Source organism: Labeo rohita, chromosome 13, assembly GCF_022985175.1.
Source record: "Labeo rohita strain BAU-BD-2019 chromosome 13, IGBB_LRoh.1.0, whole genome shotgun sequence".
NCBI classification, from domain to species: domain Eukaryota; kingdom Metazoa; phylum Chordata; class Actinopteri; order Cypriniformes; family Cyprinidae; genus Labeo; species Labeo rohita.
Genome location: NC_066881.1, coordinates 23,506,776 through 23,523,688, shown reverse-complemented (window position 1 = coordinate 23,523,688; position 16,913 = coordinate 23,506,776). Strand labels below are relative to the sequence as shown.

The 16,913-nt window shown below is 35.5% G+C and overlaps 2 protein-coding genes across 6 annotated transcripts; both read right to left on the bottom strand.

Moving 5' to 3' along the window:
• Positions 1–1,353: 1,353 nt before the first annotated feature.
• On the bottom strand, positions 1,354–11,420 carry LOC127174845 (E3 ubiquitin/ISG15 ligase TRIM25-like). Of its 5 annotated transcripts, none has more exons than XM_051125467.1 (8): positions 11,376–11,420; positions 5,939–6,536; positions 5,524–5,619; positions 5,060–5,293; positions 3,996–4,152; positions 2,658–2,711; positions 2,524–2,565; positions 1,354–2,290 (listed from the first exon to the last, which is right to left on the bottom strand). In XM_051125467.1, exons 2-8 carry the CDS (start codon positions 6,527–6,529, stop codon positions 1,803–1,805), a joined length of 1,662 nt encoding a protein of 553 aa, XP_050981424.1. In that variant the 5' UTR covers positions 6,530–6,536; positions 11,376–11,420; the 3' UTR covers positions 1,354–1,802. The 5 variants fall into 5 exon arrangements, with proteins under 5 accessions (XP_050981424.1, XP_050981421.1, XP_050981423.1 ...); XM_051125464.1 differs by lacking the exon at positions 11,376–11,420 and adding an exon at positions 7,018–7,078; XM_051125466.1 differs by lacking the exon at positions 11,376–11,420 and adding an exon at positions 7,018–7,070 and having other exon boundaries at positions 5,939–6,533.
• Positions 10,335–15,875, bottom strand: LOC127174843 (E3 ubiquitin/ISG15 ligase TRIM25-like). Its single transcript, XM_051125461.1, has 8 exons — positions 15,847–15,875; positions 14,348–14,964; positions 14,075–14,170; positions 13,664–13,897; positions 13,206–13,362; positions 12,094–12,138; positions 11,959–12,000; positions 10,335–11,509 (listed from the first exon to the last, which is right to left on the bottom strand). The coding sequence occupies exons 2-8, from the start codon at positions 14,936–14,938 to the stop codon at positions 10,941–10,943; spliced, it is 1,734 nt and encodes a 577-aa protein (XP_050981418.1). The 5' UTR covers positions 14,939–14,964; positions 15,847–15,875; the 3' UTR covers positions 10,335–10,940.
• Positions 15,876–16,913: the final 1,038 nt, after the last annotated feature.

Here is a 16,913-nt window from a genome sequence, read left to right as displayed (position 1 = left end):
CTTCTGGGAAACATCTAAATATCATCTGTAGTTTCTGTAGGGCAGTACTAAATGTAAAAATATATATATATATGATGTTTAGGCAAAAAAAAGAAAAAGGTACACATCATTCACTTTTGTACACACTTCATTCCTTTTAAAAGTTTATACCCCTGGCTCTTAATGCATGGGTTTTCCTTCTGGAGCATCGGTGAGCGTTTGAATATTCTGTAAAAGTTGCATGAGTCCCTCAGTGTGAAAAGATGGATCTCAAAATCATACATTGTTGTTGGAAAGGGTTGAAATACACAAAAATGCTAAAAAAAAAAAAGCTAAGAATTTGTGAGACCTAGAAGACTTTTCTAAAGAACAGCAGGCAGTTTAACTGTTCAGGACAAACAAGGGACTTATGAACAACTACCACTAAACCAAAAAAACACAGCTGTGGATCATTCAGGTAACAACACAGTATTAAGAATCAAGCATATGTAAACTTTTGAACAGGGTAATTTTTGTAAATGTTATCAGTTTTTTTCTTGTGGACCATATGTAAACATCTAACGTTAAATATCTTATTCAGGTCCGAATAAACAAAAAAACAATGCATTTCATGTGATCCCTCTTATTTTGTTAAAATAATGAACATTTTGCAGATTCTGCAAGGTGTAAATAAACTTTTGACTTCAACTGTATAATCCTTTAAAAAAACTGTTGTAAAAACTAGTGCCACTCCAATTCGCTTTGTCAATGTATTTCAGTGTAAATTCAATTTTATTTGCCTAGCATTTTACAGAAGACCATTTTGTTATTGCTTATAATACAAATGTCTCACAGTCCACATTTAATAGTTCAGAGATAAAATAAGAATGCTGACTGCACAAAAGAGGTTTGATACGACCCCTGCTGACCTCTGCCACGCTTATTACAGACCCTGACTGAAGCAGACCACAAAAAGTGTGTGTGTGTGGGTGGATGTGTTGTTTAGAAGAAAGCAGGCTTAAATGTCTCTATCAGGCTTTTCCCATTGTATCTACTACCACCTACTGCTGGATGCCTCAGTAATCCAGCCATTCTTAATCTCTGACCTCCTACACACACACACACACCCCCACACCAGTTTTGGCATCTGTCTTTTGAAATAGAAAACCCCACATGCATAATGCAAGTAGAGGTTAAATGGTCAGACGGCACCTGGCACCCCAATATAACACTATTAATGCTTAAAAACTTATTGTCCTCTAATGATCACTTGCGGGTTATTGTAATATTCCTAATTTGCATGTCACTTGAGATAACACCTTCTGCAAAATGAATACATTCCAAGGTGCTGTGCAAAATCAAGAAAGACAGTTCTGGGATTGGTTAAATATCTTTAATGTTTTTTTGTTTTTTTTTGTAATACAGATCTATTAACAACAAAGTAATTTATTTTTCATAATATATTCAGTTCACCATGGAAGTTCAGTCTAAGTCTAATATAAGGGAATTACTTAAACACATACATTGTTTAGCATAAACACCTTATAAAGTGAGTGAAAAAAAACAGAGAATGCCACTGAAACAGGCAGAACACACAGAGCATCCAATGACATGTTTCACACAATTACAACATAAGACAGAAGAACAAGTGGAAATCATAAAAAAAAGACCCCCCCCCCCCCACAACCTTTCGTGAAGTTAATATAATTAACTCTATAATTAAAGAATTTACCAATGCTGTATGAGAGCACATATACTGCATCTAATACTATTACTGTTCGAGCTGTATTTATTGTCTGTTCAATAATTGGCACTGTTGGTACAGATTAGATTTACATGTTTAGCTACGGAAGATCACAAATTGTCAGTGATGAGTCATTTCCCAATTTATAAAGTGAAAACCCAGGGTAGAGGGGTGCAGTGAATGTGGTCTGGATTCTGTGCAGTAGGGTCATTTTATCAGAGACACTGTAAAAGGACACCGTTCCCGCCTCTTGATCAAGAAACACTCCAATTTTAGAGACCAAGGAAATGTCAGTCTGGCGCCAATTGTGCCACATACTAATATTCGATTTTGGAAAGCCACATTTCCAAGATATTTTGTTAGATCCAAAGACAGAACTTGTTATACTGTCATAAGAGAATGCAATACAGCAGCCTGCTCCTTCCCACTGAACTTCAAAATAACAGCGTCCAGATAGCTTCTCTTTACACAAAACCTGAAAATTGTGCTCATTAGTCAAGTAACTGTTATTACACATTACCACAGATTTGCTGTTTTTCACAGAGAGCGCAGAGTAGCCAGAAGCATTCAGATTCAGATCAATGGAATCTGTTGATAAAAAGAAAACTGCATTATACACTTGAGTTAGCATGGGCTTCTACTCACTCTTGTCAGATCTTGGATTAATCTTTCAATTAATTTCAATTTCAATAAAAATTTCAATTTCAGTAAAAGCCTCTCCAGGGTTGGCATCCTCAGGATGCTCCCACAGGACTTCACTCTATAAAATGTGTTGTGTATCTGCATTCAGCACATTTATACACAATTACTAAGCAACTTACACATAAGGAACTCTTCTCTGGTCTTGGGTTGAGATGGCAAATCTGAACATAAACAAAACATTATGTATATAATTTTTTGTAGTGGAGATTTTTTTGTGTGTGTAATGTGAGAGAAAAAAAGAATGTTGACTTACACTTTTTGAGCATCTTATTGTTCACAGAGTTCACCATTACATGGACAGTGGGAACTAAAAAGATAAACATGCATGATTTTTACAATCTGCCTGCATACTGTATATAATGATGGCGTTTTAGTGCCTTGTTTAAAAAAAATTCTAAGATTACGAGATTAAAGTTGCAATATTTCAAGAATAAAGTCAAAATTATAAGAATATAGTCAAAATAACAATAATAAAGTCAAAATACTATGAGAATAAAGTTGAAATATTTCTAGAATAAAGTCAAAATTACGATAATAAAGACAAAATGTTTTAAAAATAAAGTCAAAATATTTTGTCAAAATTAAATTTGAATAAAGTCAAAATTATGAAAATTAATTTGTAGCAATTCCAAGATTAAAATTCTAATATTTTGAGAGTATATTCTAGCCTGTTGCGCATGCAAATTGCCCAGATGGGGCCCTGGGAGAAATTTGAAAGTCTTAGCTTTCAAATTCTGTCAGCTTTATAGCAAAATACAAACAATGTGTCTTACAATTATGTGTTTTTACACTTTTTAATGTGGCGTGACAGATAGCTGTTTTCGCTTCAGTTTAAGCTGCATAAAGTTATCTTTCCAATTACAATAATGAGACATTTGTTCCGTTAAATTAGGCTAAACCGTTTTTTTTTTTTTTTATCCCATTCTTCTGTTGTTCCTTCTTGCTATAACTTGAAATAAAGAGGAAAAACACATTTATTATTTGTATTTTGTGATAAAATTAACAGAACTTGAAAGCTGAGCAGTGTTATATTAAAAGCAACAAAGCACAAAATTATTGCGATTACTGGGTGGCTGGTGCGCTACAGATAATGAATAGAAGACATTAAATATTATGTCCAATCATTTACTGCATTATAACGTGAATAAAACAGCTTGTGAATAGTCACAATGCTATATACCTCAGAAAGATAACAATGTAACTTATGTCGATGAGTTGGAGTCCACTTCACCTTTAGAACTTATTATTCCTGTTTTAATTAAATTCACACGAGGAATGAAAGGTTGGGCACCACAAACGCTTTTGCGGAGTAGGTGGTGAAATTTTCACAAAGAAAACAGTATAATTGAATGAACTGCTTCACATGAATACAGCGATCTGCCAAGCTACATTAAAGAGCTTGAAAAACATTATTGTAAGAGACAGTTTTTATTTTGCTATAAAATTGATTTTGTTTCATATTAAAAGTATCAAAAGCACAAAGCTTATTGCTATTGGGGGGCTGGCGCACTACAAATAATGAATGCAACTTAAGACATGTTTTCCAAACTGTAAAAATTATATACACAAACATCTTATAAAGGTCTTTCACCTTTCTCTAATATCCTCACAACATCTTGTTCACAGAGATCATCCAGTTGGCTTTTGAGCTCACTGACCACTTTTTCTATTTCCTCAAATGTCAGTTGTTGGCTGACAGATGTGTTGCACAAGTCTGAACACTGGTAGTGGGGAAAAGAGGAGAATTTCTGTAGATGAAGAAAAAAAAAAAATGAATAAAATTCACAGCTCAGTTTATTTGGTTGATCTGAAAGTGGTTTGCCTGTTTTAAAAGCTATGTGCGGTTTAAGAGAACTCTGATTTGACTGGATGTTACAGAATTCAAGTGTCATTCATATTCCAAATAGAACAAAATTCTGATGGTACGGCTTATATTTCATAAGTAAAAATAAGTGGATCTGACAGTATTATTAATGTGAGTTTTAAAAGATAGTGTATTATCAAGGATGACACCTAAACTTTTTACCTGTAAAGGAGGAGGACTGATCAATAGACACAGAAAAGCAACTAGATTTTGCCAAATTAGACCTGGATGCTACAAGAATTATTTCAGTTTGAGTTTCAGAAAATTAGATGTAAACAAGGTTTTGATTTCAGCCAAACAGCTTAACAGAGAAGGTGAAGGAAAGACAGAAGTGCGTAAAGAAGACATATAAAGCTGGTTGTTGTCTGCATAACAATGAAAATGAATGCCAAATTTTCTTAAGATTTGTCCCAGAGGCAATAAATAAATAAAAGAAGGCACAAGACTGAACCTTGTGGAAAACCTGAAGAAACATTTGATGATTCATTGTTTAAGTTGCACAAACTGAGTGCGTCCAGAGAGAAACAATCTAAACCAGGACAGACAGGTCCCCGTAATTCCCAGGGAAGCCTGCCTGTCTAGTAGGATGTTATGCAAGACTGTATCAAAGGCTGCACTCTGGCGGACTTTATTAAACAATTACCCACATCACGCTAGGGTGCAATTGTGGAAAGTAACACTACGCATCGTGTCATGTCATGTCATGATACATTCCACAATGGCGCCCTTGGGCATGTCCTTTTTGGGTGAACTATCCCTAAAAAAAAAAAATCTTGTAGATGATCTGTTACCTGAATGACATAGATGTCATCCTCTACCAGGGCAAGCTGCCCCAGTTTGTCGTGTCTCTTTCTCAGGTCACTGATCTCCTGCTCCAGTGCAAGTATAACCTCCTCAACCCTGCTTACTTCTGCTTTCTCCTGAGCTCTGATCATCTTTGTTATCTCTGCTCGTCTTTTCTTCATGGAGCTGATCAGCTCAGTAAACATCTGCTCACTGTGCACCACTGCTGCCTTTGCAGAGCACTGTTAGATGAAATGTTTAACTTTTCCCCATAGTCCAATGGCACATTAGTTACAAAAATATTATACAATATAGTTCATTGTACAGTAATTATTGTACAGTACTACTTTAATAAGTACGATAATCATATAGCTGTCTACAGTCCAGATCAACTGCATATGCATATCAATCTGAGGTACTAATGAAATAGCATAGTGTTAAAATTAGTAACTACAAGTTACAATCAGCTTACCTTATGAGAGTCCACAGCTTGTCTTAATTCCTGTACCTTCAACTCTCGCTGACGCATTTCCTTTTGTAGCCCATCCTGATTTTCTTTCAACTGTACCTGTGATTGAATTTGCAATAGTTCAACATCATTTCTGTAATATGTTTGTTAAGGAAACTATTCACAAAGTTTTTCACTGTTACCAAGCGAAACAATGAACACAACTGAGTGTGTGACACACTGGCTGTTAAAACCCTCATAAGACCCTCATTTGTTTTAAATGTTACTTAAATGAACTTTGAGCTTCATTTGACAATATTATGAGATACTGATAATTATTCTAAAATAAGTTTTCTCTGTTTACTATATTTGACTGACCAATTTTGCATCAGTTTATTTATTGATGCAAAATATTATGCAGATGAATCGGACACTTCACCTGTATTTTTTGTCTTTCTGCTGCAGGTGAAGTTATCCTATGGTTCTGGTGGTTGATCAAGGCACACTGCATACATATCAGCTGCTGATCTTTGCAACAGTACAGCTCCAGTATCTTACGATGTTGGGAGCAGATCTGGTCCAGTAGATGTGGTGAGGCACTGACCAGTTTATGCCATTTTAATGCAGGAGATGTATAATGAGTTTGGATGTGAGATTCACAATAAGAAGCCAAACATGTCAGACAGGACTTGATGGCTTTTAGTTTGGTCTCTGTGCAGATGTCACACTCCATGTCTCCAGACACAGCAAAACTCGGCACAGGAGAGGCTGTTCCTGCTTCTGGTGCTTCTTTCTTCATTCTTTCTACGACTTCAGCCAGCACAGTGTTTCTGCTGAGAGTTGGTCTCGGGCTGAACGTCTGCCTGCACTGGGGACAGCTGTAATTGCCCTTCTGATTGTCCCGATCCCAGAATTCATTAAGACAGTTCATACAGAAACTGTGCCCACAAGTTGTAGTTACTGGGTCGTTCAGAAGATGAAGACAGATCGGACAGTTAAAGAGATTCTGATCATCAGAAGATTCTGCCATTTTGCTGCTGTGAAAAAACAAAAACTAGGTGATGTCACTGAAAAAGATTGGATTATGTTACCTCAAGTTTGAATAAAAAATAAAAATAAAAAAAGCTCAAATGTAATTTATGGATTACGTAATATTGCAACTATAAGAGAAGTTTAATATCTACTAAAAAGTTTTAATGAGGTAATGAATGAATGCATCTTTGCAAAAATGTAGCGTTATGCTTAAAACTACACATGGTTTAAAACGCTAATTATATAATTAATCTATTACAGGTGATGAAATGATTAGTTTGCCGCGTCTATCTTTTCAGATCAAACCGACATCATTTTCCTTTCTAACTTACTGTTTTCCTAACAAACTGTGACATGGCATCTCGGGCGCACCTTATGTTTACACGCCCTATATAAACCTTGTTTAATACCTAGTAATCAGTTGAACTTCAGGTCAAACTTCGGTTCATTAAAAGTGCCTATGCACACGGGAATCTCTGTACTCACTGAGGATGAGAGAGACCACGATCCACGAGGAGCACAAGAGAGAGGCGCCAAAAGTATGAACTCTGAACCCAATACGTCATACATACGACAGCGACTAAAATTTCCCAAGAATTAAAGCGTTTCTGGAATGCATAGAATAGGATAATATTTTAAAAGTAGTGTTAACTGTGGACTATTAAAAATATAATCCGTGGTGTTTTGTTAATTTGTAACAGAGTAGTGGCATATTCAAACAAGATTTAAACATCATAATCCAGAATACTCCACCAACACTGGCCGTACATTACTGTAATAAATAAAGATGAATAGATAAATATGCTGCGATTAATTACAGAGCTTTTCAATACACAGTTGCAACTGGACACTTCCTCTCTTGCACGCAGTTGTAATCAGTGTTGGGGAAAGTTACTTTTAAAAGTAAAGCATTACAATATTGCGTTGCCATCTAATAATGTAACTAATCACGTTACTTAGTTACTTTTTATGGAACGTAATGTGTTACATTACTTTTGCGTTACTTTTTAAATCAAAGTTTTGATTTTAATAGATTTTGGACTGCACACAAAAATGCACACGAAAGTAAAGGATTTTATTTCTTCTCTTTATGTTCTGTCTTTGTGATAAAGATGCCTGTAGGCCTACTTCTCGTAAATTAAATGCAGTATTTCTCGCTCTAGAAAAAAATTGAACACAAGAAACTTTGGCATATTAATATTAAAATATTATTTAACTTACAAGGTTTTATATTCATAATATTTAACACATCAGACTTCATAATATATTATTAGTTGTTTAATACTTTATACTTTATATATACTACCCTAATTTCTGTATATGTAATGTTGTAAAAGGGCTCTACACTACACGCTGCACAGCACTGCCATCTTGTGCCATTTAGGCTTAGTTATTGTAGAAGAGTCAACTTAGATAGATAGCAGTGGCGGCTACTGGTCTGTCAAATAGGGGAAGCTCATTTTCGGTCTACATCATAAAATTGTCTATTTATTTATTCACAAGAATGTGCCTTATTGTCATAAGTGAGTCACAATGCAAACAATCGTAAAAAAAAAAAGCTTTAGTTTTATTATGCAAAATATGATGTATTTTTTCTTTTAGTCAGATGCTACTATATAGTATAAATATTTTGCAATTTAAATAAGGTTATTATGGAGATTTATTTATTTATTTATAAAGTATTTTAATAGAAATATAAGGTTTCATTATGTTATGTTAAAATTTTTCAAGATTACTATATATATATATATATATATATATATATATATATATATATATATATATATTAATTTATAGTCATCCTCCATGTTAATATTTAATGTAGTCATCTATATATATATATTGATTACTACATTAAATATTAACATGAATGAATGAATGAACGATCTAAAAAAAATATTAAACTCTGTAAAAGTGAAACAAGGAATGTGGTGTATAATTGTGTGAAATGTATGATGAAAATCAAGCAATTTCGCCAAGCAAATATAAAGAAATAGGTTTTTCAGCAGTTTTTATTTCGACTGAACTTGAGAAATCCGCGATGGGACTGAGCGCGAATAGCTTCAGCGATTCCTTATAGTACAAAATCGCTGTCAGTCAAAAGGAGATGCAATCTTTCGACAGACCCTCCAATCATCACGCAGAAGCTCGGCGTCCAGGCCAGCCCACTCCTCATTTGCTCCTCATTCACCCCCAGAGACGCTGAGCGTCCGTGGGCGGGACATAATCGCAGCGTTTATCCAATGACCGTCTAGTTTCAAAGCACTGAAAAAAAACGTTCAAAGCAGCCGCATTGAAGTCAATGGACGCTGGGCTTCAACGGGGAAATGCACTGTGACGCTACGGGAATGTATGAGAAGAAAATCAAGTCAGCCGACCTGCTATATCTAACTGATTCTGAACGAACTCGTCTTTGAGATGAACGTTTTCTAACGCATTTTAGTCAATAAAATGTTAATACAATAGTACATAATTTGACCATTAATTTTGTGACATTATAGGGGAAGCTGAGCTTCCCTTGCAGTCTTAAAGAAATCGCCACTGATAGATAGATAGATAGATAGATAGATATTCATACCCCTTCATTTTTTTCATGTTTTGTTATGTCGCAGCCTTATGTTAAACTGCTGTAAAATTTTTTCCCTACATCAATATATACTCCATACACCATAATCACAAAGCACAATGCAAATTTGTGACAACTTTGTGAATTTATTAAAAATAAAACACTTAAATAAGTACTTTGCATAAGTTTTCAACTTTAGTACCTGGCTGAAGCACCTTTACAGCCTCAAGTATTTTTGGGTATGATGCAACGAGCTTTGCACATCTGCATATGGCAATTATCTGCCATTCTTCTCCTCACCCCTTCACCTCTTGATCTCTGTCAGCTTGGATGGGGGCTGGCAGACATTTTCAGGTTTCTCCAGAAATGTTTGATTGGGTTCAAGCCCAGGCTGTGGCTGGGCCACTCAATGACATTCACAGTCATCTATAAGCCACTCTTGCTGTGTGTTTAGGGTCATTGTCCTGTAGGAAGTTGAACCTTCTGCACATTCTGAGGTTCTCAAAGCTCTGGACTGGGTTTTCATTAAGGCTATCTCAATATTTTGCTGTGCTGAGCTTTTCTTCTGACATCCCTCAGTCTTTGCCACTGAAAAACAGCCCCACAGCATGAGGCTGATACCACCACACTTTACTGTTGGGATGCTACTGTGCAGGTGATGAGCAGTGCCTGGTTTCCTCCAAACATGAAACTTTGAGGATCTCTGGAATCTTGTTTATCACAACCTACAAGATTTTCTTTAGGTGCTTTGTTACAAATTTTAATTGGGTTTTCATGTGTCTTCACTGAGGAGAGGATTGAGTTTGGCCACACAGCCATAAACACTGGATTGGTGAAGTGTTGCAGTGATGTTTGTCCTTTTGTTTTCCCATCTGCATATATGATCATGGAGCTCAACTAGAGTGATTATCAGCTTCTTGGTCACCAGTCTAACCAAGTCCCCTTTCCAACAATTGCTCAGTTTGGCCAGGAGGCCAGCTCTAAGAAGAGTCCTAACTGTTCCAAACTGCTTCTATTATGGATAATGGATAAAAATAACCTTATATAATTCATACACTATATGGTTGAGTGCATAGTGCATGGGTACATAGCCCGTAAGTGTGAACTACTGTGTCCTTATGATTAATTGCTTGTTATAGTACAAACATATTAAAAAATTAATACATGCAAAAAGCATTCAAATTCAAAATTAAGTGAGACAGTTTTGAGAAAGTTTACATTTTTATTTCATGGGCCTGTTGTGCTGCAAGTATACAGATAAATTTTTCAGAAAAAAAAGTTTGTAGAAAAAAATTAATTTGTTGTACATTAACCTGAGTCCACAATTTTTAATAGGAATAGGTCAGTGAAACAAAAACATCATTCAGCATAACCCTCGATGAACAATCTACCCTCCAACAATCTAAAAGTCTGACAACTTAATTAATAGCTTAATTTTGCATTTTGTTCCACAAAGAAAAGAAATTATATATATAAAAAAAAAACTCTTTTTTTATTTCAACAGCCCAGTAACTGAAATATATGACCAAAACCCACCTCCAACAATCTAAAAGTCTGACAACTTAATTTAGCATTTTGTTAAGATCAATACTATAAACACAATTAAGGATTATGCTTTAACAATATGGCATGATTTAACATGGCACTCAAATGGACTGCATGCTGCCTGTCTACGTAATTCGTATGGTACATTGTAATATACTGTATATACACTGATGTTGTAACTGTTCACTGTTGCAGTGTAGGAATATTGTGTATTTCAAATGTTTGCTTTTGCCATGTCTCATAATGAAAACAGTATTTAGTGTTAATTCACTAGCTATCACTTTTAATTCTGATTAGATTAATCATTTTGCTTTGGAGATGACAGATCACAAATTGTCACTGAGGAGTAATTCACCCAATTCTTCAATGAAAATCCAGGGTAGAGGGGCACAGTGAATGTGGTCTGGATTCTGTGCAGGAGGGTCATTTTGTCAGAGACATTGTAAAAGGACACTGTTCCTGCTTCTTGATCAAGAAAAACTCCAATTTTAGAGACTAGGCAAATGTTAGTCTGTTGGTTTTCATGCTGCACATTAAGATTAGCTGTTGGAAAGTCACATTTCCAGGATTTGTTGTTAGAGCCAAAGATAAAAGTTCCTCCTCCTTGACTAATCTGGTCATATGAGAATGCAATAGAGCAACCTGTCCCTTTCCACTGAACTTCAAAATAACAGCGTCCAGATAGACTCTCTTTACACAACACCTGGTATGTATATACCTGGGATGTACTTACATATGGTTGGCCAAAATGCAAAGGTGAAGCCACCAAGGTACTGTGTTGTCCAGAATTAATTCTTGAAACAGACTTGTCTTTTACAGAGAGTTGACTGCAAGCTGACGAGCGATTCAGATTCAGATCACAGGAATCTGTTGATAAAAAGAAAATGGAATTAAACTTTCATAACTTAACATTGTTTTATACAGTGATCGGGGAACTGCATGTTTGATTCACTTTGTTTTATTGTGTTTTGATGACCAAACTCATTCATTATTTGATAGTTAGCATGTATGTAAATCAAATTTGATTTCAGTTACGCTAGTTATTAATATATTAATAAGCATGATTATAAAGTTATGACTTTTTTTTTTATTCAAAAATCAATCTGTTTTTGTATAAATCTTTTAAGTAAACAAATCAATACAAATGCAGCACAAACATGTTGAGTTTTCTCATAGATGTTATTAAGAAAAGGCTAATATATGCATTATACAGAATTTGTCAAAAAGTGAACTGAACATGTCCCTTTTCAGTCACCATAGTTTAGCACCTTTCAATCTACATTTATATGTATAATTGTTTTATAAAAGCCTCTTACATATAAGAAACTCTTCTCTGGTCTTGGGGTGGGATGGCAGATCTGGAAGAAGAAAAAAAAAAACCTCAGTAAGTGTGTATGTGTGTTTATCTACTATAAGTGTTTCTGATTATTAAAAAGGCATGTTTGACTTACACTTTGGGACTTTTTCATTGTTTTCCATTATATGGACAGCGGGAACTATGGAATGTAAAATTTGTATTACATGGTTATGACAATCCTGACAATATAATCTGCATCTTTATAAACAATTGCATACATTATACAATATAAACAATGAATTTCAATTCTGACTTCAGATTTTTTCTCTTCTTCAAATTATTAAAACAAACATTTTTTCTTAAAGGGATAAATCACCCAAAAATGAAAATTTGATGTTTATCTGCTTACCCCCAGGGCACCCAAGATGTAGGTGAATTTATTTCTTCAGTAGAACACAAACGAATCATGTCTTAACACCTCAGTGTATCGTCACAAGCTGCAGGGTTTAATTTGGTTTTGTTGTGTATATTTTTTTTGACTCTCAAAGCCATGGATTCCATTGACTGCCATTATATGACTGACAGACTGCAACGGATTAAGTTAAAAATCTTTGTTTGTGTTCTACTGAAGAAACAAAGTCACCTACATCTTGGGGTAAGCAGATAAACCTCAAATTTTCATTTTTGGGTGAACTATCCATTTAAACTAAAACATTCTAAAAAGCTCTCAGCAGGGGTAAAATGTAAATCAGAAGAAACATAAGAAACATAATCAATAAAAACAAATTAATATATATTATTAATTAGTAATTCAGATACTAACATACTATACTATATACTAATAATCTTCACCTCACATACACCTAAATTATAAATCAGCCATTACAAAATACAATCACTATACTTGGATACTTCACAACACTACTATTATTTTATAATAATTGCAAGCATCAAAATGATTACTGAACATACTTTGTTCTAAACACATCACCCCTCTAAAGTTTCAGATCTAAGCCCATAACTGATCCCATACTGTTTGTGCTATAGACATGAATGAGATCTGACAGTGTGAAGCTTTCTGAGGTAGAGATGTGGGGATGGTGTACCAACCACATAACAACATGCCAAATACTACCTATAAAAACCGTGGCAATCATCCCCAACACCCTAGTTGAGCAAGGACCATTTACTTCGTAAAGTGTAAAAGAAATGTAAAGCTCTTAAGATTTATAAAACTTTCTAGTGGTCAAAAATATGTAATTTTACCTTTCTCTGATATCCACAATATGTCTTGTTCACATAGATCATCTAGTTGACTTTTCAGCTCACAGACAACTTTTTCTATTTCTTCAAATGTGTGATGTTGGCTGATGGAAATGGTGCACAAGTTTGAACATTGGTAGCGGGAAAGAGATGAGAATTTCTACATGCAGAAAAAGGCAAGAAATCAGAAAAAATAAGGTGTTTTCACAATAGAGCTTTTGGTGCCAACCACAGTTCATTTGATGTGTGATGAATAGCTTATTTGGTTCAATGGTTGAATGGTTAGAGAATAGTTTGAAAGGCAGTCTAGGGGGGCAGTTCATGTGAACTCACAGTCTTATGTGTACTGATGCTGCAAATATACTGCAGTTTGGACCCAAATGTACCAAAAAGACATTGATACCTCACTTTCCCTTACTACTGACACTATTAAACCAAACTCTACCATATCATTTTGTTACCTGAATGAAACTGATGCTATCTTTTATCAGCGAAAGCTGCCCCAGTTCGTTATATCTCTTTCTCAGGTCACTGATCTCCTGCTCCAGTGTAAGTATGAGCTCCTCAACTCTGGTCACTTCTGCTTTCTCCTGAGCTCTGATCATCTTCGTTATATCAGCTTGACGTTTCTCACTGGAGCTGACCAGCTCAGCAAACATCTGCTCACTGTGCACCACTGAAGTCTCTGCAGAGAGCTGTCAGAAGACACATAATAATAATAATAATAATAATAATAATAATAATAATAAACATCTAACTATTGTTAGACACAACCCATTGTCTACACCTAGACATAGCTGAAGTATTAATGTAGCAGCATACTGGTAAAAATAAAACATTATATACACTATAACAGGCTAAAATGCACTTACCTTATAAGAGTCTATGGCTTGTCTTAGCTCCTTCACCTTGATCTCTCGCTGAAGCATATCTTTTTGTAGATCATCCTGATTTGACTTCAACTGTTCCTGTGAACAATTAAAGGTCATTTTAACTTTTCATTGGAAAACAAAGGCAAAATTCTTAATAGTGTAACTACTATTTCTAACAATGTTTTTATGTCGTTGAAACAGGTAAGCACATACACACACCATCTGATTGATATAACTGCTACAACTTATCACAAGATGAATCAGTCATTTTACCTGTATTTTTTGTCTTTCTGCTGCAGGTGAAGTCATGCTATGGTTCTGGTGGTTGATCAAAGCACACTGTATACATATCAGCTGCTTATCTTGGCAACAGTACAGCTCCAGTAGCTTATCATGTTGGGAGCAGATCTGGTCCAGTAGATGTGGTGAGGCATTGACCAGTTTGTGCCTCCTTAATGCAGATGATGTATAATGAGTTTGAATGTGAGTTTCACAGTAAGAAGCCAAACATGCCAGACAAGACTTGATGGCTTTTAGTTTGGTCTCTGTGCAGATGTCACACTCCACTTCTCCAGACACAGCAAAACTCAGGACAGGAGAGGCTGTTCCTGCTTCTGATGCTTCTCTCTTCATTCTCTCTACAGCTTCAGCCAGCACAGTGTTTCTGCTGAGAGCTGGTCTCGGGCTGAACGTCTGCCTGCACTGGGGACAGCTGTAATTGCCCTTCTGATCGTCCCGATCCCAGAATTCATTAAGACAGTTCATACAGAAACAGTGCCCACAAGTTGTAGTTACTGGGTTGTTCAGAAGATGAAGACAGATCGGACAGTTAAAAGGAATTTGATCGTCAGAAGATTCCGCCATTGTGTACTTTGACCCTCTGAAGTACTCTAGAAAAACAGTAAGTGATCATATAGTTGACTTTATACTAGTTGATATAATGTAACTTTTACTTTTGGCCCATGGCCTCAATCAAGTTTGCATTTGGTCCCTTCGTGGTAAAAGGTATGGGCACCTCTGCTCTAACAAACTACACCACATGTTTACTTACCTTGTCACAGACCTGTTTTACCTAGTCACGGTCACCTACTTAAGGGCAAACCCGAACGTCCCATACAGTCAATAAAAGTGCCGCTTGGTAAACGACATGCATAGTTATCAACATCCGCAGTGCCTCGCAATTCGCTATTAAAAGTAATATTATATATGCTATTTTTGTTGTTATCATAATTATTAGCAGCGCATCCTGTATTTAGACAAGGGAATGCCAAATTATCACGATGCTGCCTTGCCCGTACTATGTAAAATAAAAATTAAAAGGATTTACAGACCTGATAAGTCCCATTGTATTAAAAATTAAGTGATCTTAAAGGACAATGGCAAACATTCCTAAGTGATAACTCCCTGGATCAGTGAGAAACTAAATAATACAAGCAAAATAGGTTTTGAGGTCTGATTGCATTAATCAGCACAGGCCGTTAACTATCCCCTTTTGCTCAAAATTTACCATTACAACAAACAGCATATTCTCTGCGTGAATCGATCAATGTTTTGCAATTGGTGAAAACAAGCTATCCTCAACAATCTATGCTATTTGTTGCAATTTACACTTGGTGTAAACAGTTACTTACACAAACAACTTCTACATTCTATTAGACTTAATCTACACGACTTCAACAATAATGATAAAGATGAGCACGTTTGAAAAACTACATAATTACAGAACTATAATTACAAAGCTATTAAATACACTTGCCACTTGACACACTTACCGTCTCTTGCACGCAGTTGTAATTGCAGAGATAAGTTTCGCTTTTGTTTTCTGAGAAAAGGGAGGAGTGGACCACTACAACATAAATAAATAAATAAATAAAATCACTGTCTGGCATATTGCAATACAATTATTAGATAACACATTATATTTTAATATTGATAGTCCCAGGTTCAGAAATTAAGGGGGGCTAGGGGCAAAAGTGCCACCAAAATTAACAAATGACCATCAATGCAAGTGTGTAGAATCAAATCAGGATTTTGAAGTGGCAAATTATCTAAGTGTTCATCCACACTTAACATTTGTACAATCTCTGCACAGTCCTGGCTGTTGGGAATTTCTTCAGATGGAGCAAGCAATGTAGCTAGATTTTATGGAGTGGCTTTTTCAATAGTTATGTTTGCAGTGGACCATTTGATCCATCTAGGAAGTGCCCAGCTAACAAAAAAAAGGTCGCCACAACGTCCCCTGGACGTCATCGTGTAGGGTCCTTTAGACGTCATGAGGACATCATGAGTTCGTTTGCGGGACGTTCATGAAACATTGTCGGGACCTATAGTGAACGTTTGCTACAGGTCATTTTAACATATGTAAACATGTCATTAGTCAGATCAGACAAACTTGAACTACCCAAGGAATAAACACACAACACGCTAACGTTAACAATATATATATATATATATATATATATATATATATATATATATATATATATATATATATATACAGTGGGTACGGAAAGTATTCAGACCCCCTTACATTTTTCACTCTTTGTTATATTGCAGCCATTTGCTAAAATCATTTAAGTTCATTTTTTTTTTCCTCATTAATGTACACACAGCACCCCATATTGACAGAAAAACACAGAATTGTTGACATTTTTGCAGATTTATTAAAAAAGAAAAACTGAAATATCACATGGTCCTAAGTATTCAGACCCTTTGCTCGGTATTTAGTAGAAGCACCCTTTTGATCTAATACAGCCATGAGTCTTTTTGGGAAAGATGCAACAAGTTTTTCACACCTGGATTTGGGGATCCTCTGCCATTCCTCCTTGCAGATCCTCTC